The sequence below is a fragment of the Rhinatrema bivittatum genome, chromosome 14 (assembly GCF_901001135.1).
Source record: "Rhinatrema bivittatum chromosome 14, aRhiBiv1.1, whole genome shotgun sequence".
Classification (NCBI taxonomy): Eukaryota; Metazoa; Chordata; class Amphibia; order Gymnophiona; family Rhinatrematidae; genus Rhinatrema; species Rhinatrema bivittatum.
This window is the reverse complement of record NC_042628.1, coordinates 16828233-16856012: the sequence shown is the minus strand read 5'-3', so window position 1 is coordinate 16856012 and position 27780 is coordinate 16828233. Positions and strand designations below refer to the sequence as shown.

The window sequence follows — 27780 nt, the reverse complement described above, 5'->3', positions numbered from 1 at the left end:
CACTAGCGTATATGGTTTAGTCACGTGGTGACGCTTTGTTCCACAGCCAATGGAACGTGCGAGTGGACAATAGACGCAGCGTGGTTGGCGCCTTGGTTTTTAGACGTGAAAAGGTTTGACTTATCGGCACGTTGCACGGGAAATGCGCCCGCGAGCTGCACGGAGCGGCGGGCTTCGGCGCTCATCGGTGTTCATGCTATCGTTTGTTGTTGACCCTGCACCGGGGAGCGTGACCGCCACCGCCTCTTATAATTGCATGCGGTTTAAATAATCAGCATGAAGATATTGGTTTAGAATAGGTTTCTGCATCTGCTCTAAATTCGTGCTATGGAGGTAGTTTGGTGAGTGACAGTAAATGTAGGCATTGAACAGAGCTTAATCTTGGGTGCATGCAGTAATGAAGGCAATATGCAAACTGATTTAGACCTCGTGGTTTCTGAATTATTGTTCACAATTAGTTGGTACTTTTTCTTTTTAGGGCAAATGGGACTATTCTGGTCTTGTTATAACCTCAGGAAGTTTTCTTTTTTTTTTTTTTTTAATAGTATTTAGTTTGTGTAATGTGAAAATCATCCATTGTACCTGAAGACTGGAGGATAGCTAATGTAACCCCAATATTTAAAAAGGGCACCAGGGGCGAACCGGGAAACTACAGACCGGTTAGCCTGACTTCAGTGCCAGGAAAAATAGTGGAAAGTGTTCTAAGCATCAAAATCACAGAACATATAGAAAGACATGGTTTAATGGAACAAAGTCAGCATGGCTTTATCCAAGGCAAGTCTTGCCTCACAAATCTGCTTCATTCACTTTTTTGAAGGAGTTAATAAACATGTGGATAAAGGTGAACCGGTAGATGTAGTGTACTTGGATTTTCAGAAGGCGTTTGACAAAGTTCCTCATGAGAGGCTTCTAGGAAAAGTAAAAAGTCATGGGATAGGTGGCGATGTCCTTTCATGGATTACAAACTGGCTAAAAGGCAGGAAACAGAGAGTAGGATTAAATGGACAATTTTCTCAGTGGAAGGGAGTGGGCAGTGGAGTGCCTCAGGGATCTGTATTGGGACCCTTACTTTTCAATATATTTAGAAATGATCTGGAAAGAAATGCGAAGAGTGAGGTAATCAAATTTACAGATGATAGTTAAATCACAAGCAGATTGTGATAAATTGCTTGGTGAGACTGGAAAATTGGGCATCAAAATGGCAGATAGAACGGGTAGATGTGAATCGGTTATTTACTCTTTCGGATAGTAGAAAGACTAGGGGGCACTCCATGAAGTTAGCATGTGGCACATTTGAAACTAATCGGAGAAAGTTCTTTTTCACTCATCGCACAATTAAACTCTAGAATTTGTTGCCAGAGGATGTGGTTAGTGCAGTTAGTATAGCTGTGTTTAAAAAAGGATTGGATAAGTTCTTGGAGGAGAAGTCCGTTACCCGCTATTAACAACATTAAAGTTTAAAAGTTTACTATTAACATTAAAGTTTACCTGCTTTAACAACGTTAAAGTTTAAAAAATACAATGTTAAATAAGAATCACACTGTTATATAAGAGTTCATTACAATGTTAATGGGAACTAGTTACATTGTTAAATAAAATCTACTGAATGTTATAATGTAAAACTAGAAGAAGTTACAATGTAAAACAAGAAGTCCCTCCTTGAACACAGTTTCAATGTAAACCGATGTGATATTATAAATTGAACACTGGTATATAAAAACTAATAAATAAAATAAATAATAAATTATTAAGTTGACTTAGAAAATAGCCACTGCTATTACTAGCAACAGTAACATGGAATAGACTTAGTTTTTGGGTACTTGCCAGGTTCTTATGGCCTGGATTGGTCACTGTTGGAAACAAGATGCTGGGATTGATGGACCCTTGGTCTGATCCAATATGGCATGTTCTTATGTTCTTAATCAACAGCATAAAGGTTCTTGCATTTGACTCATCATTTGAAGTATAGATCTAAACTTAGTGATTCTCCCTTAATCCTTTTGATTTGTCCGAGTGTATTGTTGTCTCTTCTGCAGCTTATTTGAATTTTCAAAAAGAAACATTTTGAAAATTAGCATAAAATGTGTGCAACAAGCACCTTCATGCTTTACAGCTGTGTGAACTGTTTGAAAATTACCCCTATATGTCTGAGTACTTTTCTTTCCAGGTGAAATGGAAACTGTTCATCACCGTTTCTCTGTGCAGCATATGGATATAACACTATTTATTTACATTTATAAACTACCTATTCCAGACACCTGGGTGGTGTACAATAAAACATATACAACTGAAATATCTCACAAATATAATCTTGCAGAAAATAGACAGCTCAAATGAGCCTAATACCACAGCAACATGACTATTTCAGCCAAATCATGGTGGAAACAGCTAGCAGAAAAGATGGATTTTCAGTAGTTGCCTGAATGTTTTTGTACAGTTCATCATGTGAAGTTCATAAGGCAAAGAGTTCCACAAGACGGGCAGCTACTGAAAAGGCACACGCTCTCATCTCAGCCAGATGAGCCTGATGCACTGCCGCAACTTCCAACATGCCTCTTTGAGAGAAACACAGTGCACAAGTTGGATTATAAATCCTAAGCAAGGCACTAACCCAGGGATGTGAATTGTATGCTAGCAATCTATATACTGCATTTCCATCCTATACATTACTCTGAACTGGACTGGAAGCCAACCGAACTCTGTATTGGAGAGATGTGTGCTCTCATTGACTTTCCCGATAGCCTTGCTGCTGTGCTCTGCAACAGTTGTAAAGCTCTAATTGTAGTGGCCAGCAACCCCAAATATAACACACAGCAGAAATCCAACGCTGGTAACACAATTGCCTACACCACTGCACAAAAGTGTGTCGCGTTCATCAAGGATCTTTAATCACACAAGACTCGCAATTTGTAAAAACCAGAACGAAAGACAACTTTAGTTTGTGCAGTGGGCTTGAGTGCTGAAGTATGAGAATTTCGGTCTTCACTAGGTTTAAGGCCGTGTTATTGCGTGTCATCCATTGCCTAATAGAAATGCAGCATGAAACAATGGTGGATGTTTCCTCCCAGGAAGAGCTCAACTGATTATAAAATTGTACCTTATCCACGTATATCCAGTGTCCCATGTAAAGGCCAGCAAGCAGTTTTCCTACTGGAGACAGATAGACATTATACAGTGCTGCTGAGAGAGCTGACCCTTGTGGGACACTGGTCGAAAGCTGGAACCAGGCAGATCTACTCGCCCCGGATATGGCCTGTTGTTGACAGCCGGCTAAGTAAGATCTAAACCAGTTCAATATCGACTCTGTAACTCGAATTTCTCTTAACCGAAAGACACACCATAGCTTTATTGATCAGTCTCTTTGAATACATGAAATGTGTGCCTTTGTCTTCTGTTCACTTCCATTAATCTAAGAATTAGTTGGGATTAGATGGCTCAGGGTAATGGTTACAGCATTACAGAGTCTTTCACCTCTAGGCCTCCAGCCGTGTGAAATGAAATGTTAAGTCTCAGCGCAGTTCCAGGGGGCCATAGGAGATGTAGTCAAGTTACAGGTCATACGATTCTATTAATTCTGCTGAACATCTCGTCACCGACTTGCAACAAGGATACAATGAGAGACAAATATTTTGGATTAACCAGATTTATCCTCGTGTTTTTTTGCTCTTATTTAAACAGGTACTGATCATTGTTTCCTGTAAGATATGTCTAGCATGCTGCTACAGCAGTGACTAATTTAGGAGGTGTCTGTAAGCAGGCCGAGAGGTTCTGTTAAGGATCCCCTCGGAAAGCATTGCTCTGTGAAAGGAAAGCTACCATAAAGTTTCTTTTGTCCTGACTCTGTCAGACCAAGGGATAGTTTTTTTAAGGAAGAGGGGTTACCGTGCTAGTATGATTTGTGCTTCTGGTTTTCTTCCTGCAGCACCGAACCTGCTAAAGTCATCAAGCCCATAGATCGTAAGTCAGTTCATCAGATCTGCTCAGGACAGGTTGTACTGAATCTGGGCACAGCGGTGAAAGAACTAGTGGAAAACAGTTTAGATGCAGGAGCGTCTAATATCGGTAAGTGTCATTTTCCAGGTGCGCGCGCTCTAGCATCGCATTTGAGAACGTGACCTGTTCATAGTCCTCATTTTAACTGCACAAGACACTTAAATTCATGTTAGAGGATTTTAGTCTTCTGTACAGGTCCCTTCGTTCCCATTATCATCCGCTCCTTAGACGTTTAGGCTGCTTTTTCGAACCGGTGCAAACTGTAGCAAGCTTAAAGCAGCTACTGCATGCAAGCAACAGCTGCTAGGGCTGCAAGCAGTGGCAAGTAATGTTCTGTTGCTAAAGATCCTGTCTGATCATTGTAGACATAAAGCTAAAAGAATATGGAACCGAGTTCATAGAAGTTTCAGATAACGGCTGTGGAGTACAAGAAGAAAACTTCGAAGGCTTGAGTAAGTTGAACCTTTATCTTCTGAGCAAAATGTTGCAAAGATGTGTTTGGTCTCAAGTGACCATCAATACCTAAACCATTCAAATAATAATGGGAGATCTAAACTTTAGTTTGAAAATTGTTAGTCATATTTAAAGGCAAATTCCCAAAAAGCTGGAGGTGTTATCTAGAAAATGTAAGTTTTTTATAGAGTATTTGAAGAGCACTTATCTCAAGTACATTTTTTACATTTTATTTTCTGAGCAAAAATGATGGACATTTTCTGTAATCGTACTTTGGATGCACAACGTATATAATCATAAGACAGTTTTACCAATTCTTTTTCTAGCTCTGAAACATCATACTTCCAAGCTCCAAGATTTCTCTGATCTAGTTCACGTGGCAACATTTGGATTCCGAGGGGAGGCTCTCAGTTCTCTGTGTGCATTAAGGTAGTAAAGTTGTAAAGATCTAATGGTAGTGGCAGGGAAGAAACACACTCACAATATACTCCTACTGCCACCACCCCCCCTGCCCTCCCCAAATACAAATTATTGGGAGGGGGTGGAAGACAGAAATACATGAGTGCAGGTTGTCCCTGGCAAATAAGTCCTGAAGGTAGTATTAATAAGCAGATTTTACCTGTACCAGACTCTTTATAAGAGAAACAGTCTGGTAGATTCAGTACTGAGGAGCTCTTTATCTCCCATTGGCCAACTTTGAAGGAGAATTGACTCCGTGACTTAAATTAAAATAACCTGAGGTCCTGTCCTTCTCTGTAATATTGGCTCATGTAACCTCACCAATTTTTGTTTTATAGCGACCTTACCATCGTTACCTGTCATGGATCTGCACAGGTTGGGACTCGTTTAGTGTTTGATCAGAATGGAAAAATAGTTCAGAAAGTGCCTTCTCCCCGCCAGCAGGGAACCACCGTCTGCGCACAGCAGCTGTTTTATACTTTGCCGGTACGGCATAAAGAATTCCAGCGAAATACTAAAAAGGTACTGGCGGGAAAGAAATCTGCCCAGAAAGCGAACGAGGCAGTAAGAGAATAGGGCATTTTAACTTTGCCAGTCTAGGAAGGAAGTGCAGTTGAATACCCCGGATGGGCGTATATAGCTTTTGAAAGCCAGCAGTGCTCCGTACTTCAGGAGAAACCTGCCCACCATGCTCTTCCTAGGGAGGATTGTTGAAAGCAAGCCCTGAAACCACAAAAAAAAAGCCAACCTTTAAATGTTGCACTTACTTTCTCAAATGTATAGTGCATAGCACTTATGTTTCATTGCCATATTGGAGAGTATTTCAACTCTTTTTGAGTAAGCAAAGTTAAAATGCTTCTTTAATATGGTACGACGGCCTTCTGCATCTCCAAGATTTCCACTTGCATCTGTTTACAACATAGCTAAAAAAAAAAAAAAAAGTTGAATATCTGCGGGGGTGATGTGAGGAGAACCACTGGCCCTTATAAATTATAGCTTCCTTGACCCAAAGCTACTTAGATAAAAAAATAAAATACAAAGTAAATAAAATGGTAGGAGATTGGAGCAGTTTCATATTGCTGCACTCAACTCTTTCAGATTCCTCTTTGCCCTTGCATGAGATCTATAATAAAACTGCAGTATTAAGTGTCACTTTTTATCTCAGCTAGATCTCAAGTTTTCAAATCGCACTGCGCTTTTGAAGCAGTGTGCTCTCCATTCGTTATTGGACTCTATTAAGACTGCAAGCTATGATAGAAATTTCTCCCAACTGTAGTGAGGATTTTTGTGACATCTGAATTCTTTTGCTACTTCTGCCCATCTCCTGCATATTGATAAAACTACTCTGTAGTAGGATTTATAAGCGTCACTTGCATTTTATGAACTATTATTTCTCTCTTTCTTTACCAGGAATATGCCAAAATGGTGCAGGTGTTACAAGCATACTGTATAATTTCAACAGGCGTTCGCATAAGTTGCACCAATCAGGTTGGCCAAGGGAAAAGAAGCCCTGTGGTGTGTTCCAGTGGGAACACTAGTGATGTGAAGGAAAACATTGGTGCTGTATTCGGACAAAAGCAGGTAAGACACTACAAATAAAAAAAAAAAAAAAATACATGTGGTGGCCATTTCTAATCGGGGACTGGGTATTTAGATTTATAGTCAAAAAATATTCTGTGTGTCTGATTATAGTGATGGCTGCTAGTCAGGTTCTGTGCTCCTTTTTGTGAAAGGAGTGATGGTGATGATCCTTGCCCTTAGCTGTCGTCGCTAGCATTGCAGTGGTGATGCTTCGTTCCCTGAGAATCTAAATGTGCCACCAGTGCAGAATTTAGGCCTCTACTCCTGCAGAATTCTTGAGTTGCACACTTGGCTTAATCATTTGGAGATACTCGACTCACAGGATTTTGTTTTTCTCTCATGCTGCAGTCGGATGATATTTGGTTTTGTCCTGCGGAAACTACTCGTGCAATTCTGTGAATACCTCCCAGTGAATGTCAGAAGGAATTGATGTAGAATATTAGTGGAATAAGGAACTTATACGTACAACAGAAATTAATTCTGCCTTGAAATTTTTCAGCTGCAAAGCCTTATTCCCTTTGCTCAGCTACCTCCCAGTGAAGCGGTTTGTGAAGAATATGGTCTCAATTCAATTGATGTTCCACGTGACCTATATGTGTAAGTAACAGCCCACAAAACACTGCTGGAAGAAGTGACGACATGTGCTTGTGCAAATGCATTCAAACACCTAAATGCATGCTAGCGTTCTGACATGATATAAGAACATGGATATCTGCCCGTTTTGGATTAATTGCCTCATTTGAGATAAACAGCTCTGGAAGACCTCTTTAAATTGTAATGGGGCTGGCACAGGTGACAGTGTTGAGGTTCATACAAAACATTCCACCCCTCACCCCTCACCCCCCTTCCTCCCAGTGTTCTGCAGAATTCAGAGGCCGCCTTCTCTCGCCCTAACACTGTCCCTGTTTGTTTTACAGTATTGGGCTCTGGCACTGGACTGCCTGTCCGCCCTCTCTCTTTCTTCCAGTTGCTATGTCCCAGATCCTCAGCTGGATGTTTTTACGTCGACACCCAGTTAGCAATCAGATACAGGACAGAAAGAAGAGGAAGGCACTGGCCCTCGCTCATTTTCATAGCTCCAGTGTAACTGAAGTGAAATCACATTTTCCTCTAAAATGTGCCAGTGGTATAAAAATCCCCCTTGGCAGTTCTTCAGCTTTTATGATAGGAGTGAGGGTGGTCGTGGTCGCGCGGCTGCTGCTCGCTTTCAGTGCTGAAAAGTGGAGGGAATGGCAGCTTTCAGAAGCATTGCTTGGAGAACATCCAATAATCCTTTTATATCTTCCTTTCCACGCCATAGCTGTGCTGTTTAATGTGCTTCTCTTAACCTGATACAGCATTACAGGATTTGTTTCCCGCTGTGATCATGGTGTTGGAAGAAGTTCAACAGACAGACAGTTTTTCTTTGTCAATCAGCGACCTTGTGACCCAGCAAAGGTAAGAACTAGTGATAACATCACAACTTCTTTCCCTTACAAACAAAAAAGGCCTTCTTTGAGTCTGTAGTGCTTTTCTCTAAGTGTGCTGTGAAAGATGTGTTTATTTGGACACTTACAGCCCACACTATCCACAGATCTAAGCAAGTAACAAAACATTCATAATATCATCAAACTAAAACAAACAACATAAAACCACTACTGAGATGTTTATTACATCAGTGCATTCTATATTAAGACCACAGAAAGTCAAATAAATGCCAGTGGAGAGTCTGAAGAGTACAAATCGTTAGCAAGTTCAGACTGTCAGTTTCTCTAATCAATTCACTAATTCTGTTTAGGTTTCCAAGCTGGTGAATGAGGTTTACCACATCTATAATAGGCACCAGTATCCATTTATCGTTCTTAACATTTCTGTTAATTCTGGTGAGTTCTTTTAAGATATTTCTGTAAAATCGTTCTTTAAATTCTTCTTTGACCTGGATTTGGTCTACTGCATAATGTCCCACTGCTCTTGATTCATGAGGTTAAAATTTCCTAAAAACCAGAAATGGACTTATGAACCAAGGAAAAGACGGAGCACTTGTTGGGGGCAGGGTTCTGTGCCATGAAGCTGACATTGCACTTTTTTTCTTTTGCCAATTAATGGTCAGACTGCATAGGGTGGAGGGGGTTATGGTGATGCCTTACCCGCAGCATTGTATTCATGATACTTTCACTGATTGCCTTCATTCTTTCCCAGCCAGAAATGTGGCAAAGAACATTGAGATTCTTGCGTGGTCTATAAATAAATAAAAATCGGTTGTATTTTCTTTTCAGAGTGTGTTGATATCAATGTCACGCCAGACAAAAGGCAGATTTTGCTCCAGGAGGAGAAATGTTTGCTGGCAGTTTTAAAAACGTCACTGGTGGGAATGTATAGTGGTGAAGCTAATAAGCTGATTGTTAATCAGAAGCTGCTGGAAACTGAAGGTAAGGAACAGGCAGTTAAATGCTAGACTCCAGGCTCTTTTCAAGTCAAACACATTTTTTGTCTTTTCTCAGCCTTTTGAATGAAATCTTAGTGTAGCTGAGCACAGGGTTTGAGCTGTGAGCTGAGGGTAGGCCCTTCTTGGCCTTTTGACTCAGACTGAAAACCTGTTGAGTATGGAGGGGTTAAGGGCCTGCCACTGGACCTATACTGGGGACAGACCATCTAACAACCATTGCCAAAGGAGGAGTAAATCTTATTCTTTTTAATAAAAAGGAAAAAATGGTGTCTTTAAAATGTTCTTTAAATATGCAAGGCTAGAGATTTTGGATCCATGTTGATCTTGGTGATCACCTTAAGTCACGATTTCAAACTTGGTAAACTTTTCTGGAAGTATTGTAAAGGAAATGTATTGGAAAAAGTGCAGCTGCCATTAACAGGAGCCCTTTAGAATAGCCCAAATAAATGTAAGGCTTTAAAATGTATATTAGAAGTAGATGTTTATGTCCGCTGAAAGCAGCGGACCTAGCAGATATGTTCCCCCTTTAGGTGCATGGATTTGGAACCTTGGACGGGCCTTGTTTGTGTCCTGGTTCCGTTGTGGGCCGATGGAGTGGGCTCAAACTTGTCTGAACTGTGTCCTGGGCAAAGAGCCCATATCTACTGCACAGAGCTGTAAAATTAGGGTGGGGTTTTTTTTTTTTAATTTTGCTTAAAGTAAGACTGTGACTACATTACACAAGAAGACATCCATTCTGCTTGTTTGTTTTAAATGTGCTTAAAGCAGCAGCTAAGTGGAGTGAAACTGTTTTCTCCACTAAGAGGAACCTAGCTGTAACGTGCCCATGTCCTGTGTATGGCGGTGCACACCCCAAAGGGGAAATTTACTTTCATCAAAAGTTCTTCTTTTTATAATTTAGGGATTTCTTTCTGTGTGTAACAGACTCCCCACCCCAAATGAGCCTGCTAGTACTGTGTTTCAGTGCTGTATACCTGTAGGAGAGGGGGCATTTAATTTGGTCGACCCTAATGCTATCCCCCATTGAAGGCGCCTGTTCCAGATGGGTATGTGTTTCACCTGTGTGGGGCTTTTCATACCCAAATGACTTCTGACCTTTGCAAGTTCCAATCAGAAATCCCTTCCTCCATGATTTGCACCCAGATCAGTCCAGACTCCTGGGTTTTGCCTCCCTTCCAGCAGATGGAAACGGAGAAAGTTTCGTAGGCACCGTCTCTCTTAACCCGGTGCGCCACCTGCATCTCCTCAGTATTTCTCTTGTCTCCAGCAGAAGGAGGTGGTGCACAACCTGCGGTTCTGTACCTGAGTGAAAAAAAAAAAAGATTATAGTTTAAAAACACAACAGGAAAAGGAGGAGGAAGACATTCCTCCCCGGGGGGTTGGCAGGTCCTGGTTGCCCCCCCCCCCCCCCCCCCGGTAGCAGGTTAAGGACGAGCAGGGGTTGGGAACCCAAAATTGCTCTTTTCTAGTGCGCCATGGGTGACAGCTTGTGGTCCAGCTGCTTCCCCTTCAGCGAGGATTGTGAGAAGCCTCTGCCACCCTTTCTTCGGGGAAGTAGTGTTTTTCTCTTTGTAAAGTTTAAAAAAGGTTTTTGCTGCTCGCCCCGTAGCTGGTGGCAGCCGGAGGCAGGGTGCTTAGGCAGTAGCACTGTTGCAGCTCTCGATCCCACTTGCTGTTGTCTGCACCTGCCAAGTGGTCACAATTGAGCCGGGTCATGCCACATGCGAGCCGCTGCTCTGCCTGTGGAGAATAATCTTCACGGCTCTCCCGGGCTAGCTGATGCGCCCTCTCCGGTTTGGGGGGGGGGGGGGGGGGGAGAGAGAGTTTGTCGTGGGGTGCTGTAGTGCAGCCCTGGCAGGTTGCTGGCTATTTCAGAGGATGAGGCCGATCCACTCCTGCTAAGTTCGGGAACGGCGGCCATCTTGAAAACTTTTAAGGCGGCTGAGGAGAGAGTGGCACAGGATCTCCCACCAGTGCTGTTTCCAGCCGATTTGAGCCCCAATAAAGCCCGGGAGGCCCTAGAGGAGCAGTCGGATGAAGATCCGAATCCCCTGGAGGGGGATTTAGGGGTCCTTCTTGTTTTTCCCCGAACTTTGTTCTTTTATTGCATAAAACATATCTGGCCAGTAAGTCCAAGTGGGGTTGCTCCCCCAGATGTAGACTTTTTCTGAGAGGCCACCTAGAAAAGTGACCAGGCAGTTGGAGACTCCAGGGGCCACGAGAGTCCGGAAAATCAGGGGTCCAGCGGTGCAGGATACCACAAATGACCCTTCCTCTGAGGAGTCCGACCACGGGGTACCCTCTGGGGATGGTCTTCCCACTTTAGTGGTCAGGATCAAGAGGAGGAGTCGGGGAAGATTCCTTCCATGGAAGGGGACGATCCGAAGATCATTCACTTTTTTTCAGAGAGAAGAGCTGGGTCCCGCATGTCCTGGCGGAGTTGGGAAGAGCAGTTCCACAGGAGGAGTAGATCCGGTCATAGCAGGTTTATGGGGCTCGGCCAGGACTTTTCCTTTCCCTAGGATGGTTAAGCAATTAATGGTCAGGGAGTGGGATACTCCTGAGACAGGTCTTAAAGTCAGCAGGGTAAGGACAAGCTTTATCCCTTGCCTGAGGAGACTCTGGAGCTCGAGGGTACCGAAGGTGGATGCTTCCATCTCGGCGGTCACAGAGAGAACCACCATCCCAGTGGCTGGTGCGGCAGCTCTGAAGGATCTCCAGGATAGGAAACTCAAGGTGCACCTCAAGAAGATATTTAAGGTTTCGGCCCTGGGCATCTGGGCTGTGGTGTGTAGCAGTTTTATGATTCGACCCAACCTGAGATGGGTAGAGTAGTTAGAGTGCCAAAGATCTCTTGCCCCAGGAATCTGAGCAAGCAGAACAATTAGAAGCAGCAGTGGCTTATGGGGCCAACGCCTTGTATGATCTGCTTCATATCTTTTCTTGTTCGATGGTGTCTGCGGTCTTGGCTAGGAGGCTGTTGTGGTTCAAAAGTGGTCAGCGGACGTTTCCTCTAAGGCTCAGCCTAGTGCGCGCCCCATTAAGAGCAGGCTCCCTTTTGGAGAAGACTTGGAACAGCTGATAAAGCAGCTTGGTGATAATAAGGTGCACAAACTGCTGGAAGACAAGCCTAAGGGGGCAAAGGTTTTCTGCCAGTTTGCTCTTGCTTTTGGGGCCAAAGATGCTACAGTCAGAGCAGGGCTCCGGGCGCAGGCTAGAGACAAACCTTTTTTGCGGATTTCGGACTGCGGCAGGGGCGAATTGGCCTATCGGGGGATCGGGCATCCCCCGGTGGGCCAATCGCTCCAGTCACGTGGTCTGCTGCGCTCGGCAGACCACGTGACGTGTCCTGGGCCGGCTTGGGCGGCGAATACCCGGGTCGGTCCGACATCGTGAGTCCGCCGCTGGATTGCGGAGTTTCTCTCAAGACGGTTCCGTCCTTTCTGCCGAAGGTAGTTTCAGCGTTCCCCTTAAGTCAGTCAGTGGAGCTTCCGGCCTTTACAAATTTGGAGATGTATGCATATTATGGAAGGGAACTGAGACATGTGGATGTCAGAAGGGCCTTGTTGCGGTATCCAGAGGTCACAAATGGTTTCAGGCTGTCTGATCACCTTTTTGTGCTTTGATGTGGTGCAAAAAAGGGTCAAAAAGCATCAAAGGCCCCGATAGCGCTTTGGTTGAAGAAGTCCATTGGTTCCGCATATATCTGTCATGGTCGTCGTGTCCTAGAGGGGTTAAGAGCTCATTTTACCCAGAGTGCCAACTGGTTTTGCCGCAAGTGATTTGCAGGGCAGCTACTTGGAAGTCTTTACATACTTTTGCCAGACACTATTGATTGGACGTCAAGGCTCCAGACATTGACAACTTTGGTAGAAGTTTTCTTTGAGCAGGACTCTCACAGACCAACCCAGGTTAGGGAAGCTTTGGTCCATCCCAGGAGTCTGGACTGATCCGGGTACGTACAGGGAAAAGAAAATTGGTTCTTACCTGCTAATTTTCATTCCTGTAGTACCTCGGATCAGCCCAGAGTCCCATCTGGGGGAAAGAGGAGTTTTGGAGAGTCCGCTCTATCTCTCTTCTTTAGTAGTTCTGAATAAATCTGAAGACTGGCATAGGTTTCTCATTAGTCCTGTTAAGATGTATTCTGAATTTAATTATAGTTCTTAATTATGAATTTCCTTGTCCTCTGCTTGTTCCGGGGAATATAGTGGAGTTAATTGGGTAAACAATCATTTTGATTAAGTATTGTCTGCTTGGGTATTATTTAATACTGAGGAGATGCAGGTGGCACACCAGGTTAAGAGGCGGTGCCTACAAAACTCTGTCTCCATCTGCTGGTAGGGAGGCAAAACCAGGGAGTCTGGACTGATCCGTGGTACTACAGGAACGAAAATTAGCAGGTAAGAGCCAATTTTCCTATTTCTTATTGGATCTCATAAAGGTCAGGTTCTTGAAGAGGACCCCGAAACAACTAAGGAATATTTTTTAAATTGCCTTATAAGTAGCACACTGTACAGAAATTTAAAAGTATTCAGATGTTAATCATGAACTTGTATATAGCTCTGACATGTATATCATGAAGCACTTAAACAGTTAACACGATAAGATTTTTATTCTCTTTTTTTTATGTTTAGGAAGCTTTAGAAAAATACCTTCAGGGGATACAGAGAACCCTGGGTCAGAAATATGGAAGAGCCCCTGTTATCAGAAGGCAGCGGGGGAAGTTAAGAGAGCAGTGACCCTTTCCAAGCTGCGGGAGGCATTTTCCCTCCATCAGGCGCCAGAGGTCAGCTCTCCAAATGAGAAACTTGCACAGCCTCAGCGAACATCCCCTAGCCAGAGAAAACTTCAGTCGTTTTTTAGCCCGTTGCATTCTCTGGGCAGTCAGAAATCTATGCCTGCAAGGACCTCCGATACTGACAATGAGATTTTGGACAGTAGCACACATCTGTGTGCTGGAAAGGATCTGAAATCAAGCGAGAGAGATTCGGGGTGCGGCAGCACTCCTACGGAGTCCGACGCTGGTCTTGACACGCCGGGTGCCCGCAGCTGCCACAGCAGCGGAAGTTTAACCGACTCCCCGGAGAACGAGGACTGGCTTTTAAAATTGAATTGTACAAGTGGCTATTCGGAGAGCGTTGTCCCAGTGGAGAAATCCCTTGAAACCGGGAACAGGTTTTTCAAGGCTGAACGTAAATGGGCCCAGTTGGGAGAAAACGACGAACTAAAGAGTTTCCCTGAACGAGATGGTGACCCTGGTCCACATGCCAAGCGTTGTAAAACAGAGCAGGGCCATGGGGAAGCAACCGTGATGCCAAAGACAGGGCGTACTCTGACGAGTCCGTCGGAGGCAATAGCCGACGTAGCTGTGGAAGTTAGGAAGAAAATTGTGCCTCTGAAATTCTCAATGAGCTGTTTGGCCAGGAGAGTGCAAAGGCTTCATCAGCAGCATCAGCCAAGAGCAGATGTGCTCAGATATCAAAGGTTCCGAGCCAAGATTAGCCCTGGAGAAAATCAGGTGGCAGAAGATGAATTAAGAAGAGAGATTAGGTATTTCCCAATTCCTTATGATTTTTTTTTTTTTTTTTGCCTGTCAGTTCAGTTGGAATCTGCTCTGGCTTGGGAGCGTGGTGCCATTCATTCAGTGCCATCTGGAGCTTTTCCTTATTTGTAACCCCTCTCTGCCCTCCCACTAGCCCAGTCCTGTGGCTGAGGTGCAGGCTGCTTTCCTCTCGGAATCCTAAACAGGTACACGCTTGAGTCGAGCAGCAGGTGTCACTCTTGAGCAGTGACTTGGGACGCCCTTCCTCTTGGGAGCTGGGAATGCTTTAGGGATCTGCATGCCCTGGCCCTTGACAGCCTGAGGAGCAGGACCAGGACCACAGTGCCCTGGATCCATCCAGCCTGAGGAGTTTCCCATGATATAGATGTGATTTGGGCTTCTCACTGATTTTTACTTTTTATTCAGATTGGTGGCAAATTTATGGAGATAAATGTGTGTCTTGTGAGGCTTTAATGCTAAATTATTTCATGATGGAGCCTTCTGATATTGAAAATGCTACCATCTTGAAATGTTCTTACAATGGCAGGACATTCAATATGGGAAAATATTCTCATTCCCTGTACGTACCTGGATCAGTCCAGACTGTGGGTTATGCCTCCCTTCCAGCAGGTGGAGACAGAGAAAAACTTGAAGGGCACCCTCTCTTAACCTGGTATGCCCCCTGCATCCCTTCAGTATTTCTCTGTCTCCGGCAGATGGAGGTGGTACAAACCCTGCAGTCTTGACCTGATTTTAGGGTTAGGACTATTTCTCTTTAAAAAAAAAAAAAAAAAAGAGAGAGGAGATATTTAAATTGACAACGAATCAAGCTTTTACAAAAAAAAAAAAAAAAAAGTCTGCAGAGAACAGGACTTGGAGGGGGGGGATAGGCCTCCCAGCGAGCCGTTATGGGAAAATATTCTCATTGAGAAGCACTAGAGACATCAGAAATCAGGACACTTACATTTGCCTCGCTCTTCCTATCACCAGAACTCCAAAGAGAAGATAATTATGCATGATATTAATGACTGTATATTTTATAAGTCTGATAATAACTATTTCTTGAAGAGAGAATTAAACAAAACTTTATTTTGTTTTCATGGGGATACGTTTCGCTGGTAATTATTATATTATGTGCTTTTAATATTGTAAAGTTTCAAACTCAAAGCAGAACATGCAGATGGCTGAGGTTATTTCACCATTGTTGCTTTCGTGTTTGATTTATCTGTGTACAGTGTACCTAGTACACCAACATGGGAAAATACGTTTAAAAAAAAAAATTGTTAATCATGTTTCACCAAAGATGCATTCTTTCTTTTTTTGCAGCAAAGATATGTTTGCACAAATGGAAATCATTGGCCAGTTTAATTTAGGATTTATAGTAGCCAAAAGGAATTCAGATCTCTTCATTATCGACCAACATGCAACAGATGAAAAATATAACTTTGAAATGTTACAGCAAAACACTGTTCTCCAAGGACAGAGACTTATAGCGTAAGGATCACCAGTGCTCTCATCCTTCTTTTACATTAAACAGCTTTCATTCTGGCTTTTAAGTAAAAAAAAAAAAAAAAAAGTATATACTAGGGAATACACAAGGTAAATATCACAGAGGGTACTTTATTCCCAACACTCTCTAACTATATAATACACAAATCACAATAGAGAGATCACACATAAATCAATGTGTAAACATTTATTCATTTCATAGCACAATTTCCTCACCTAAACATAGTTAAAACTGAACTAACACATTCACCCACACTCACATCCATGTAAAAACATCTATATTGCACAATCAATTCAATAGAATCCTTTCATATAATAATTATAAACAATTAATATAATTACAAAACCTTAATAACAGGTGTGTGAATTTCCACTGCCTTTCAATAATAAGTGTTTCTTTTATACTAGGGAATAAGCACAGTTCTGTTGTTCCATAATTCATCTTTAGATGAATTTTAACATTTTCTCTCTTGCAGCCCACAGAAACTTAATTGCACCGCTGTAAATGAAACTGTATTGATTGAAAACTTGGACATATTTAGGAAAAATGGGTTTGATTTCATTATTGATGAGAATGGTAAGTGATGACAACCTCTCTAAAGTTCATAAGATATTAGTTAACCCCTAGGTGACTTATACTGGTTCCTAAAAATGAAAGACCCAATTCATTCATGGTTTGTTTGTTTTTTTGTTGTTTTTTTTTTAATACCTTTTGGAGGGAGAATAGTAAGAAAAACTCAAATAGAAACTTTCTTGACAGTTTTAGATGTTTGTTTTGTTTTGTTTGTTTTATTTTGACCAGGAAAACAGTTTATAAATTTGTTGAAATAAATAAGATAATTGGTTTAAACAAAAAACAACCCACTATTTGTCACAACCTGGAAAAAGATTGAGAGTGTGCAGAAGGCATCTGAGATGGCCCATGAACACACTCACACTTCCCAAAGCTACGTTTACAAATACTGATCCACTTAAATATGTCTGCAGCTTGGATTCTTCTCCCCGACCCAAATATATTTGCTCCTACTTGAGGCTAACCTAACTCCAGGCTGAGGCGCTGCTGCAGTTACGTAGCTCTCACGACTCCTATGAGAGTGGTTTTGATGCATTTAAAACTTTTATACACTTGGTTAAAAACAATATATAGGAAAGTTAATTGGAGCAAACATATCATAAAAATAATACCCCTCCCCCTTCAAGAAAGAAGAGATTATTTTAAAATCTTAAACTGAATCGGCAGTCTACAGAAACACTATCAAAGCAGTTAATCCTGTTCAGATGCTACCAAAAAAACCACACTAGCAGTGGACATAAAACATTTAACAATATAGCAGACAAAACGTGGCTGCATCCCTGTTTAATATAACACTCGCCAATATTGATCAGTGCTTCTTTACCCAACCTGAAGAATTTCCATCACAAGCCATATCTCATCCCTGGCCCTTATTCAAGAGGAAATGGCCAAGATTTAACCATGTGAAAGGTCCAGTATTTCATTTCCAATCTTATCTCCTGTGGAAAGCTGCTATGGAAAATGCTCTCTAATCCAGCACTTCCACAGCTTCCATATCGATCTTAATAATCTTTTTGGCTTATACCATTTAAGTTTGCAAGTGAGGTACTCTGGTCTTCCACTTCTAGTAGCCCAGAATATCATCGTCAAAACATTGAATTTTAATGTGCCCCAAAATTGGCAACTAGCCCCAAATCCTCCCACCTCCCCTATTTTATTTTTAAAACAACTGTTCCCTGTACGTACCCGGCTCAGTCCAGACCATGGGTTGAGCCTCCTGTCAGTACACAATCTGTATGTTTACTGAGCTAATATGGAATTTATAAAATGTTACTATCGATGCATAGTTGGAACCTTGATAAATGCTGTCATTCATTCATGGAGGGTGATATCTGTGTTTTAGTATATAGGACTGAATTAATTTTTTTTTTTTTTAAGCTCCTGTCACTGAAAGAGTCAAGTTGATTTCCTTGCCAACTAGCAAAAACTGGACTTTTGGCCTGCAGGACATAGAAGAGCTTGTCTTTATGTTGAGTGATTGTCCAGGAGTTATGTGTAGACCATCCAGAGTCCGACAGATGTTTGCTTCTAGAGCATGCAGAAAGTCTGTAAGTACTGTTGGGGAAAGGAGTATCAGTTTCCTGGGTCATGAAACTAAATGCATTATGAATGGGTTTGAAAATGAGCTTTTCTATCAGATATTTCATTCTAATCAAAGTAGAATGGAAATGCAATTTTTACAGTTGTCACCATTAACTTTGCAAAAATTCTTTACTACAAAACTTGGTTTTAACTGCTATCTGCTAAACATGTTTCAGGTTCTCTTTTATACTACTGGGATGTTAGTAGTGTTATGATAACTTTTGTGGGCTAATATGAAGAAAATCAAAATCTTTTTAGTGCATCTGCAAGCCAGAAGAAAGGAAGCTTTTGTATTTAGAGAACGTTGTGAGGCAGGAAATCCCAGAGTGGAGGTCTTCGGGCAGGAGGTTTCAAATGAAGACTGCATTAGCATCCATTAGTAGGAGTTTAACGGGTTGGGAGCAGAACAGCAGGTAGACAATGTTCCACACTGCACCTGCATCTGAGCTGCCCCTTCACTGCCTGCAGATTTGCACAAGGATGTGGGTCTTGAGACTACAAGCAGATAAGAAAAAATTTAAGGCAGAGTTAAAAACTTGGCTGTCTAAATGTGCCTATACAGAGCATGAGCATTAGTTACGTTTTGGCTTAACTTTTCCGCCTTTTAATAAAGTTAAATATTGTTTTTTGGATTAGTAATACTGTTTTTTAATCATTCTTAATATCTGCTTTTACGAAGTGATGTGTTATGTTTATATTTTTAACCTTTTGAATCTTTTAACAGCTAATTTATATGATTTCTATACTTTTATCTTTTTAATTTTTAGCTGTTAATTTCTTTATTATATTAATGTATTTCTCTCTTAATTGATTTGTAAACCGTTGTGAAGGCCCCTGCCGATGTGACGGTATAGAAAAATAATAAACCATAAACCATAGAAGGACAAACGGACACGGTCGTCTTGCTGAGGTCTTTACCACTAGCATAAAACACAAAAATATTGAGAGTTGAGTGGTATTGGAGGCAGGTGCTGTAGAAAGCATATGCACTGCCCTATCTTTCGGAGTATTTTTATGCCGGTCCAGTGAAAGTTGTATCGCATCTTACAGATTCCAGTTTTCTCCCCCCAGTCCAGCTATTATAACTTTGGCTTTATTATAATATACAGTAGCCTTAATAAATGCAGACTGTAGTTTTGAGCCTAGAATTGTGTCCCTCAGTAACTAGGCAATTGCCAAGTATATATACATTTCCCATAAGAGATGATGAACCTGCCTTTTTGGACGGCAGTCTTCCCTCACCCTCAGATCTGAGACTGCTATTGACTGCTTCCTGTATATCTTCCATCTAGGAAGAGGCCTGCAACTCTGAGAATGTGTAAATCAAGTTGGTGAAGTTCTTTTGCACTTTTATATTTACAGGTGATGATTGGAACAGCACTCAATGCCTGTGAGATGAAGAAGTTGGTTACCCACATGGGTGAGATTGAACATCCTTGGAATTGTCCCCATGGGAGACCTACGATTAGACACATGGCTAGTTTAGATATAATTACCTAAGAATAAATCCTGTCTATATTTTAATGGTGCTTTTTATAAGAATGCTATTTTAAAGCTTTCTTACATTATTAAACTGAATTTTATGTTTGTTTTTGATGAGAGCAGCGGCTGCATTTTAGTCAACCAATTCAGACCTTCATTTTACATTTTGTACATTCCAGACCTGTACACTTAACTTGCTTAACTGTAAGTAATATTTTTCAACTGGTGTCAGGTTCTCCTTTAAAATACCAGATAGTGAGCTAAGTTTATTCCTGTTTTATAGTTGAATTTCTGGTATATAGAAATATCCATGTATGCTTCTTAAGATTGTTGGTGAATGCTTTTTACAGAAGATTTATATTCTAAATGACAAGACAATGTAAATTTAAGCATACAATAAAACTAATATAAAGCAGGTACAGCAGCAAATAGTATATAATCCTGACTTGAATAGCATATGGCTAGGAAGGAGTAAAGTTAAAAATGACCATTTTTAAACTTTCATGGAGCTAAGTCTAGCTATGTCCTACCTATGCTATGCATTGGCGAAAAATATATATTCTGCTATCCCCCAAATTTGGGTTTTGTGCTGATTTTTCACATAAGTATGTTGTTGCTGATATCGGATACTTTTATTGTTCAACTAATTTTTCAGTCATGAAAAGTGAGGGCAACCATATTTATTGGTACTTACTACCTGCTTCAGGGAAGCTAATGCTCAACATAGAACTCTTAACTCAGCTGAAGGTATATGGTTCCTCTCTCCGAGATTCTGGAATTGGAATGGACCATTCTCTCTTTAGTCAAATCATCCAGAGCTGATTGGAGACAGGCGTGTTCCTGCAGCTGAGTCTTATTTCTGCGAGGGTGGTATCTTCAGGGAGCATTTCAGCTTCTTAGTTTTTGAGTTGAAATTAAAAAAAAAAAAAAAATATATATATATATCTATTCCCGTTGTCCTTCATCAGGAAGCCTCCTCTCAGAAATAAGGGCCCTCAACTGTTCTGGTACAAAGAAAACATATGTATTCCTGGCAAGTTGAATTATACATTTACAGGGGTATCGTAACTTAAAACTACCCCCTAATGCTAAAGTCTCAGGTCTCATAACTAGGAAATCTTTCCTACGCTGCTGCGTAGATTTGGCTAGGTCAGGGTACACTCGAATTTGACACCCTAAAAAGGAAACATTTATGTTTTTAAAGTAGCTCTTCATTATCAGAGATACCGCCATTTCATCAAAAAAGGTAACAAAAAGAACCGCACGATCCATTATTTCAATACTAGAATTTTCTAAATATTCTGTCAAATTCTGAAAATCAGATTGCAAGGGAGCTATTAACGGTGTGCTGGTTCTTTTAGGTAAAAAGAAAAGCTTTTTAACTGGTGGTATCATTTCATTTGGAATTTTTAATGCCTCAGTTGCATATCTCTTAAAAGACAGTAGAGGAATTTCCCCTGCAATAATAGGGAAATTTAACATTCTAAGATTTAAATGTCTCATATAATTTTCTATAGATTCAATTCGTCTTAACAACGGGAATAGATATATATATATCTGTGGTTTAAACATCTAACTTTGCAATATACTTACAGTATATACTCCTTATAAATTTATGTCTCTACTTTCTCCCTGTTTCCTATGTAACTAGAGAACGAGAAATGTTAAATATTTTCATTGTATTAAGGTTCTGTTTTTTTTTGCCTTAAATTATATTTTCTGAAATATCTCTGTATTGCCTATACAAATGTTCTATTTGTATATTATGTAAAATATTCATAAATAAATAATTAAAAAAAAAAAAAAAAAAAAAAAAAAGGGACTACACATCCCTCCTAAACACCTCTACCAATATTTTTTTCCCTCTGCACATGTACCCAACAGTCTCTGCATCTCATGCCCTCTTCTCCTTCAGGGCCTGTACTATCAAGTGTGCATGGCAGTGGGGGCAGCACCACAATGCAGAGTCTGCACTGGCCCAGGGTAAAGCCTACAGCTAGCTGTCACTCCCTTCAGTCCACTGGGTCCAATCTCAGTCATGTGCAGTATAGGAAAATCAAAAGGGTCCTGGGATGCAGCACCTAGAGCTGATGTCTTAAGAGGATCGCAGAGTGATAGGCCGTGAGCAGGCAGTCCCGCAGATTTAAGCTGCTGCCATATAAGCAGTAAATATGGACCCCAGCAGCATTATTTTTGTTCTGGTTCCTCGTGGCTGTTACTACCTCGCTGTCCCTATATAGCCAATAGCCAGGTTGAAAGCAGCAGGAGCAGCATTGCTGTGTCAATGATCTGACTCGAGTTCTTCCAATGGCAAGAAAAGGGAGAAGGCAGGGGTAGCTGAAGCAAAGGCTGGCTATTCCATCCTATTGATTTTTTTTTTTCTGGTAGTGTTATGTGATGCCCAACAGATTACATGTTCTCGCAGGACCTTCAACTGGGTCAGACATCTCTTTGCAGCAGGCATCCTGGTGCAGAACCAGGAGGAGCACGCCCCAAACAGGAGCCAGAGTACGAATGAAACCCATTCTGCAGTGTATTTGTGTGGGTAGGAGTGTGATCATGTGCAAGATTTTTAAGAAGGGTAGTGTATTAAAATTAGAGAGGGGGAGTGTTTTTTGTGAGCATGAATGTGTGTGTGTGTGTGTAGGAGAGGAGAAAGTGTGCACCTTGCCCCTGCTCTGATCAAGGGTTGGGGTGTCAGGTTTAAAAAAAATTATGTATACAGAATTTTTTACAAGTACAAATAAGTGAAAAGTCAGTAAAATATAAACATATATATATTAAGAAAAATTATTCTGACACAAGGCTCATTTCAGTTTTGAAAGTTTAGATCGCTGGAGGGAGCTGGGCTTTTCTGTGCAAACCCGGGTCAGAGATTGATTGAATTGGGGGAGGGGTCAACAATATTTTTGTGCCGGGCAGCAAAAAAGCTGGCCGTGGCTCTGTGTTGTCCCTCTGCTGCTCATACTTCTTCTCTGTCCCCACTCTCCTCCCATCCCCCACACTGTCTCTGTCCACCAATTCTCTTCTTTGATCCTCCCCCCCACTCCCCTCTTTTTTTGCCCCTCGCCTCTCTTCCTCCCCTTTCTCTGCTTATTCTACCTTTGACACTGCACCAGTATCCCCACACTGTCTTTACTATGAAGAGGGCATTCAACATCCTCGTTACCTCCCAAACTCCCTTTCTACTCTTCTCTTGTCCTCCCCACCTATCCTACAATGCTACTCTCTCTTTTCCCACCAGGAAGCTAATTCTCAATCGCGCTCAAAAAAATAAAAAATATTCCCTTAATCTCGCCTCTCTCCGTTATCTCCAGTTTCCAGGCTTCAACAGGGGTAAGGGGGAAAGCGAGCAGCTTCGGGCTCAGCACTGAGATAAGGGAAAATTCAGAAACAGCAGATTCGGGGATGAAAGCTGACCGGTCTCTTTTCTCAAAAACTGCCAGCAGCACGCTAGAGCCAAAAGCAGATATACAGGCAAGAGCTCTCCTATGCGACTGCATGCTGTTTCTGTCACCTGTGATTGGAAGCTGCTCTCGAGTCATTAGTGTGTGACCATCCGCCCTGCTATTTTCTTTCACCTCTGGTTGGCTGCTCCCTGTGAGTCATCACTCTGCGACTGCTGATCTGCCCATGGCAAAGAAAAAACTTAAGGAAGGCGACGTAGAGAGCTGCTAACAATCAGCTGCTCATTCGCCCAGCCAAAAATAGCCCAACCCGCACAGCCGGGACAAAAGTAGCCTAATTGGGCTTGAAGTAACCCAATCTGGCAACACTGGCTGTGGAATTCCAGTGTTTTGTTCGCTTGCTTGGTTTTCTAAAGCGAGGCTTGACACGCAATGTTCATTTTTTTCTTCACTAACCAATCAACGTCGCTGTTTTTTTCTTTGATTAGAGCTCAAGGACAAGGACAGCCCTGATGCTATTGGCTTAAAACCGATCCCGTGAGATTGGTTACCGTTGCCAAGGTTACGAGCCGAGCTCTAAGACGCTTCTACTGTGAGTAGATTTGACCCTCTTGTCCACTTTTTATTTATTTTTCACTTGAATTTGTTTCCGGCCTTTTGAATACAAAATTCACGCAGAGTAGTTTTCCGCAAATTAGAATAGCTGTATATAAACTGAAGTCTATTGCAGCTTTACAATAATAAGGGTATATCACAGATTTTAAACAGCTGTAAAAATCAATTTACAGAATTGGCAAATAAAAAGGTGTGCTTAAAATCTAACTTTAGCTAAATTAACAAATATTGTGTCTGGATATAAATTTCCCACGCTACCAATGAAAGGCAGAAGCTGAGTCCAGTTTAAATAAATAAAATTAGACTAAACTCTATCAGTTGCACAGCAGAAACATTGGTGACTCTTTATTACTATTATTATTATTATTATTGTAGAGTTTTATATAGTGTTGTTCGGTATTGCCATTACAACGGTTTACAATTCTAACATTTTGTTAACATGGTTAGCAATTTTTCATAGGAAGTACATTCTAATGCTAAATTTTTTAAAAGGTAGCAAAGGTCTAAAAATAGAACAACAATTAGTAGGAAATAGGAAATATAGTATAACATTAAATAGTTAAGCGTAACCAAGTTATCAGTATATAGCAAGCATATATCACATGAAGTCGCATCTGCAATTATAATCAAAAAAAGCAAGAGCTATCCCTTCCATTCCCCTTCTTCACAGGGGAAAAGGACAAAATCCCACTCATATATGACCATAATAACCTTCCTACCCTCTCCCTCCCAGTCGCTCCCAAAGGGACAGAAACACAAATAAAGTAGGGTCGTTATCATATTAGTCCATTTAAGCATGTGGAAATAAAGGTCAACAAAGAATTTGTAGATGTTAACTTTTTATTCAATTAACTTATTGCATTTGTGACTAGATTTTATGATCCCAAAGGGGCATAACTCTCAAGGTAGTCACAAATATAATAAATTAGTGCCATAATAAAGGTATCATCCATGACATTTGTTGATCTTTATTTCAGCAGACAGAATTATGAAACCATATTTCATATTAATATTTAGGGAAGATTAAAGTCACTTAGTAACAAAGGTGAAGATAGCATTGCAGTCTGTGAAAGGAAATGGAGATGGATAATGGCTGTCTTTAGAGAGAATTTATTACCCTGGGGATGAGGCTGAGATATCACTTTGTGAAATTTTCACTATCCATCTTTTTATTTATTTTGTTTTGTATTTGTTTCTTCTTGTTTTATAAATCTAAAACTAGTTAACAGGGTCATGTTTCAAAACACCATGGACCATTATCTTGTGCGATAGCGCCCTAACATACGTGATAACGACTGCATCGTGATGTTAACATTTAAATGAGGGAAAGGGGAGGGGTTTGGGTGCGGTCTGGGTGGTATTTAAAAAAGTTTGGGCCTGGTTGCGCTGCGGGCGATTAATGTTTTATACATTATCGCTGGCAGTAGTACCGGAAATAACTACAACTTTTGCAGGGTCGCTGTGGGGGCAATAGTGTGCACCATGGCCGCAACCGCGGTGGGCAGAAGTGTACCACCACGATGCAGCCGGGTGCACACTATCTTCCCCCGCCCCTTTTCTGGCTGCGGTTCTTCATTCCTCTATATGTCTAAAGAAATAAATATATAGTGGAATGAAAAATCTAGGCCTAAATGAGCACCTTTTTTAAATGTCTATAATTGTCATAATACAGTACTGAAAATATGTATACAGTCATTTTGAGATATGCAAATTAACAAAATGAGATTAAAATTATTTCCCTGTACATACCCAGATCAGTCCAGACTCCTGGGTTTTGTCTCCCCTTCAGCAGATTGAGACGGTGAAAGTTTTACTGACTCTGCCATATAACACTAGGCGCCACCTGCAGTCCCTCAGTATTTCTCTGTCTCCAGCAGATCGTGGAGATGCAAAGCCTGCAAAAAAAAAAAAAAAAGGAGTAAAGGATAGTCAGGGTATTGCTATGGGGCGGCAAGCCTTACCCCGACTCCTCCTTACAGGCATTCGGGCGACTCTCCCTGTATCTTCCATTCTTCCAGCAGCTGTTAAGTTGATTAGCGGCTGAACGCCTGTTTTTTTTCATGCCGCGCGGGTTGTTCTGTATAGTTTGTGGAGATGCGCGAAGGCCGATGTTCCCGGTGCCTCTCCGGGGAAGAGGGCACTTCGGGGACGGTTGCAGTGACTTCAGCCAGGAGCCGCGTGCCTGGGAGGCTGTCTCCAGCAACGCAGCCATGGACAACCCATGAAGTTAGCATGGGGCACATTTAAAACTAATCGGAGAAAGTTCTTTTTTACTCAACGCACAATTAAACTCTGGAATTTGTTGCCAGAGAATGTGGTTCGTGCAGTTAGTATAGCTGTGTTTAAAAAAGGATTGGATAAGTTCTTGGAGGAGAAGTCCATTACCTGCTATTAAGTTCACTTAGAGAATAGCCACTGCCATTAGCAATGGTTACATGGAATAGACTTAGTTTTTGGGCACTTGCCAGGTTCTTGTGGCCTGGATTGGCCACTGTTGGAGACAGGATGCTGGGCTTGATGGACCCTTGGTCTGACCCAGTATGACATTTTCTTATGTCCTTATGTTCTTAACCCCTTCCTGATAAGCGCAGGAACAGTGGCCATTTTGTCCACAGCTGCTTCGCGGGTCGGGGAGGGGGGATTGCCCTCCTCCTTTATCTCCGGTGGTTAGGACCTCCAGAGGAGGTCAAGACACGAGGGCCTCTATCAGGAGGTGGGACTCGGATGCCTCTCCCACCTTTTCTTCTGATTTTGTCCTGTTGCTACACAGGGCTTACAAGTCCAGGAAAGCCATGGGGCAGTGTATAGCTGAGCAGGGGGCTTCGGTGTACCCAAGACCGGTTAAGAGAGCTCGTCCTTCTCAGCCTGTGGGGGCTCCAAGGGTTCGGCGAGTACCAGGGACTCCAGTACTGACGACCACCGTGGAGAGTTCCTCTGAGGGTTCAGTAAGTGAGGATCTGCAGGCGCAGGACCTGCCGGACTCAGATCCGGTTTTGATGGCTCAGGATCCTGATAAGGCATGGGTGAAGAGCCCAGGTGTGGAAGGGGATGATCCCAAGGTGGTACGGCTGCTCCACAAGGAAGAGCTGGGTCCCCTGATACCTGCTGTTCTGGAAGAACTGGGTATAAAGATCCCGCATGAGGAATCTGATTAGGAAGAACTGGACCCAGACATGGATGGATTCCAAGGTCCAGCTAGGTCTTTTCCCTTCCACATGTTGGTCAGCAAGTATTTAGGGAGTGGGATACTCCCAAGACAGGCTTGAAAGTTAGCAGAGCCATGGATAAGTTGTATCCTTTGCCAAAGGATACACTTGAGCTCATGAGGGTCTCTAAAGTGGATGCATCTGTTTCGGCTGTTACTAAGAAAATGGCCATTCCTGTGGCCAGTTCTACAGCTTTGAAAGACCTTCAGGATAGGAAGCTGGAAGTGCACCTCAAGAAGATTTTTGAGGTGTCTGCCCTTGGCATTGGAGCGGCGGTGTTTAGCAGCTTTATGCTGAGGTCGGGCCTGCACTGAGTACAGCAGTTGCAGGCAGACAAGTCCTTGTCTGACTCTAAGGTGAAACAGATGGAGCGGCTAGAGGCCGTGGTGGCCTATGCAGCTGATGCGGTATATGATCTCATCAGGACTTCGTCCTTTGGTCGATGAATTGGTCGGCTGATGTTTCATCCAAGTCTCAGTTTGGAGCATTATTTATTTATTTATTTTTAGTTTTTATAAACCGGTGTTCCTGTATAAAACGCATATCACACCGGTGTACAAGGAAGTAAAACTGTCGCCTCGTGGGCGGCTTACATTGTAACAATTAACAGAGAAACATAAAGGAGCTTAAAGGAGCATAAATGAGCTTAGATGAGCTTACAGAAACAATCATGACTAATTAAGTTTCAATAACGAACTCTTCAGGAACTTATGTACAGAGGGGAAGGGGGTCAAAAAACTAAACTGTCAGAGACTAAACTGATATTGTAAATCTTCCTGCTCTTAGTTCTCCGGGAATGCTTGTGTGAAAAACCAAGTCTTTAGTTTCTTTTTGAATGTATTATGACACGGTTCAAGGCGAAGGTCTGGAGGGAGTGAATTCCAGAGTGTGGGGCCCGCTGTGGATAGTGCGCGTTTCCTCTGGGAGGTTTTTACCGGCTGGGTGATTAGCAT

The 27780-nt window shown here is 42.0% G+C and overlaps 2 protein-coding genes across 2 annotated transcripts in view; both read left to right on the top strand.

Annotated features, from left to right (window-relative positions):
- Positions 1-119: 119 nt before the first annotated feature.
- Positions 120-20603, top strand: PMS2 (PMS1 homolog 2, mismatch repair system component). Its single transcript, XM_029576755.1, has 15 exons — positions 120-341; positions 3923-4062; positions 4359-4445; positions 4773-4875; positions 5244-5427; positions 6316-6486; positions 6986-7083; positions 7824-7923; positions 8264-8348; positions 8742-8894; positions 13546-14461; positions 15780-15947; positions 16439-16539; positions 17914-18083; positions 19480-20603. The coding sequence occupies exons 1-15, from the start codon at positions 328-330 to the stop codon at positions 19615-19617; spliced, it is 2628 nt and encodes an 875-aa protein (XP_029432615.1). The 5' UTR covers positions 120-327; the 3' UTR covers positions 19618-20603.
- Positions 20604-23295: 2692 nt separating this feature from the next.
- The window catches only part of LOC115075876 (radial spoke head 10 homolog B-like), a 69624-nt gene continuing 65139 nt past the window's right edge, over positions 23296-27780 (top strand). The window contains exon 1 of the mRNA XM_029576754.1: positions 23296-23598. The gene's annotated coding sequence lies outside the window, so the exon portion shown is untranslated. The remainder of the gene's footprint in view (positions 23599-27780) is intronic.

Excerpts from the sequence above, each read along its gene's own strand:
- PMS2 (XM_029576755.1), top strand. Across the intron at positions 4,876-5,243 it reads AGTTCTCTGTGTGCATTAAG|CGACCTTACCATCGTTACCT; the intron begins GTAGTAAAGTTG and ends TTTGTTTTATAG. Across the intron at positions 7,924-8,263 it reads GACCTTGTGACCCAGCAAAG|GTTTCCAAGCTGGTGAATGA; the intron begins GTAAGAACTAGT and ends AATTCTGTTTAG.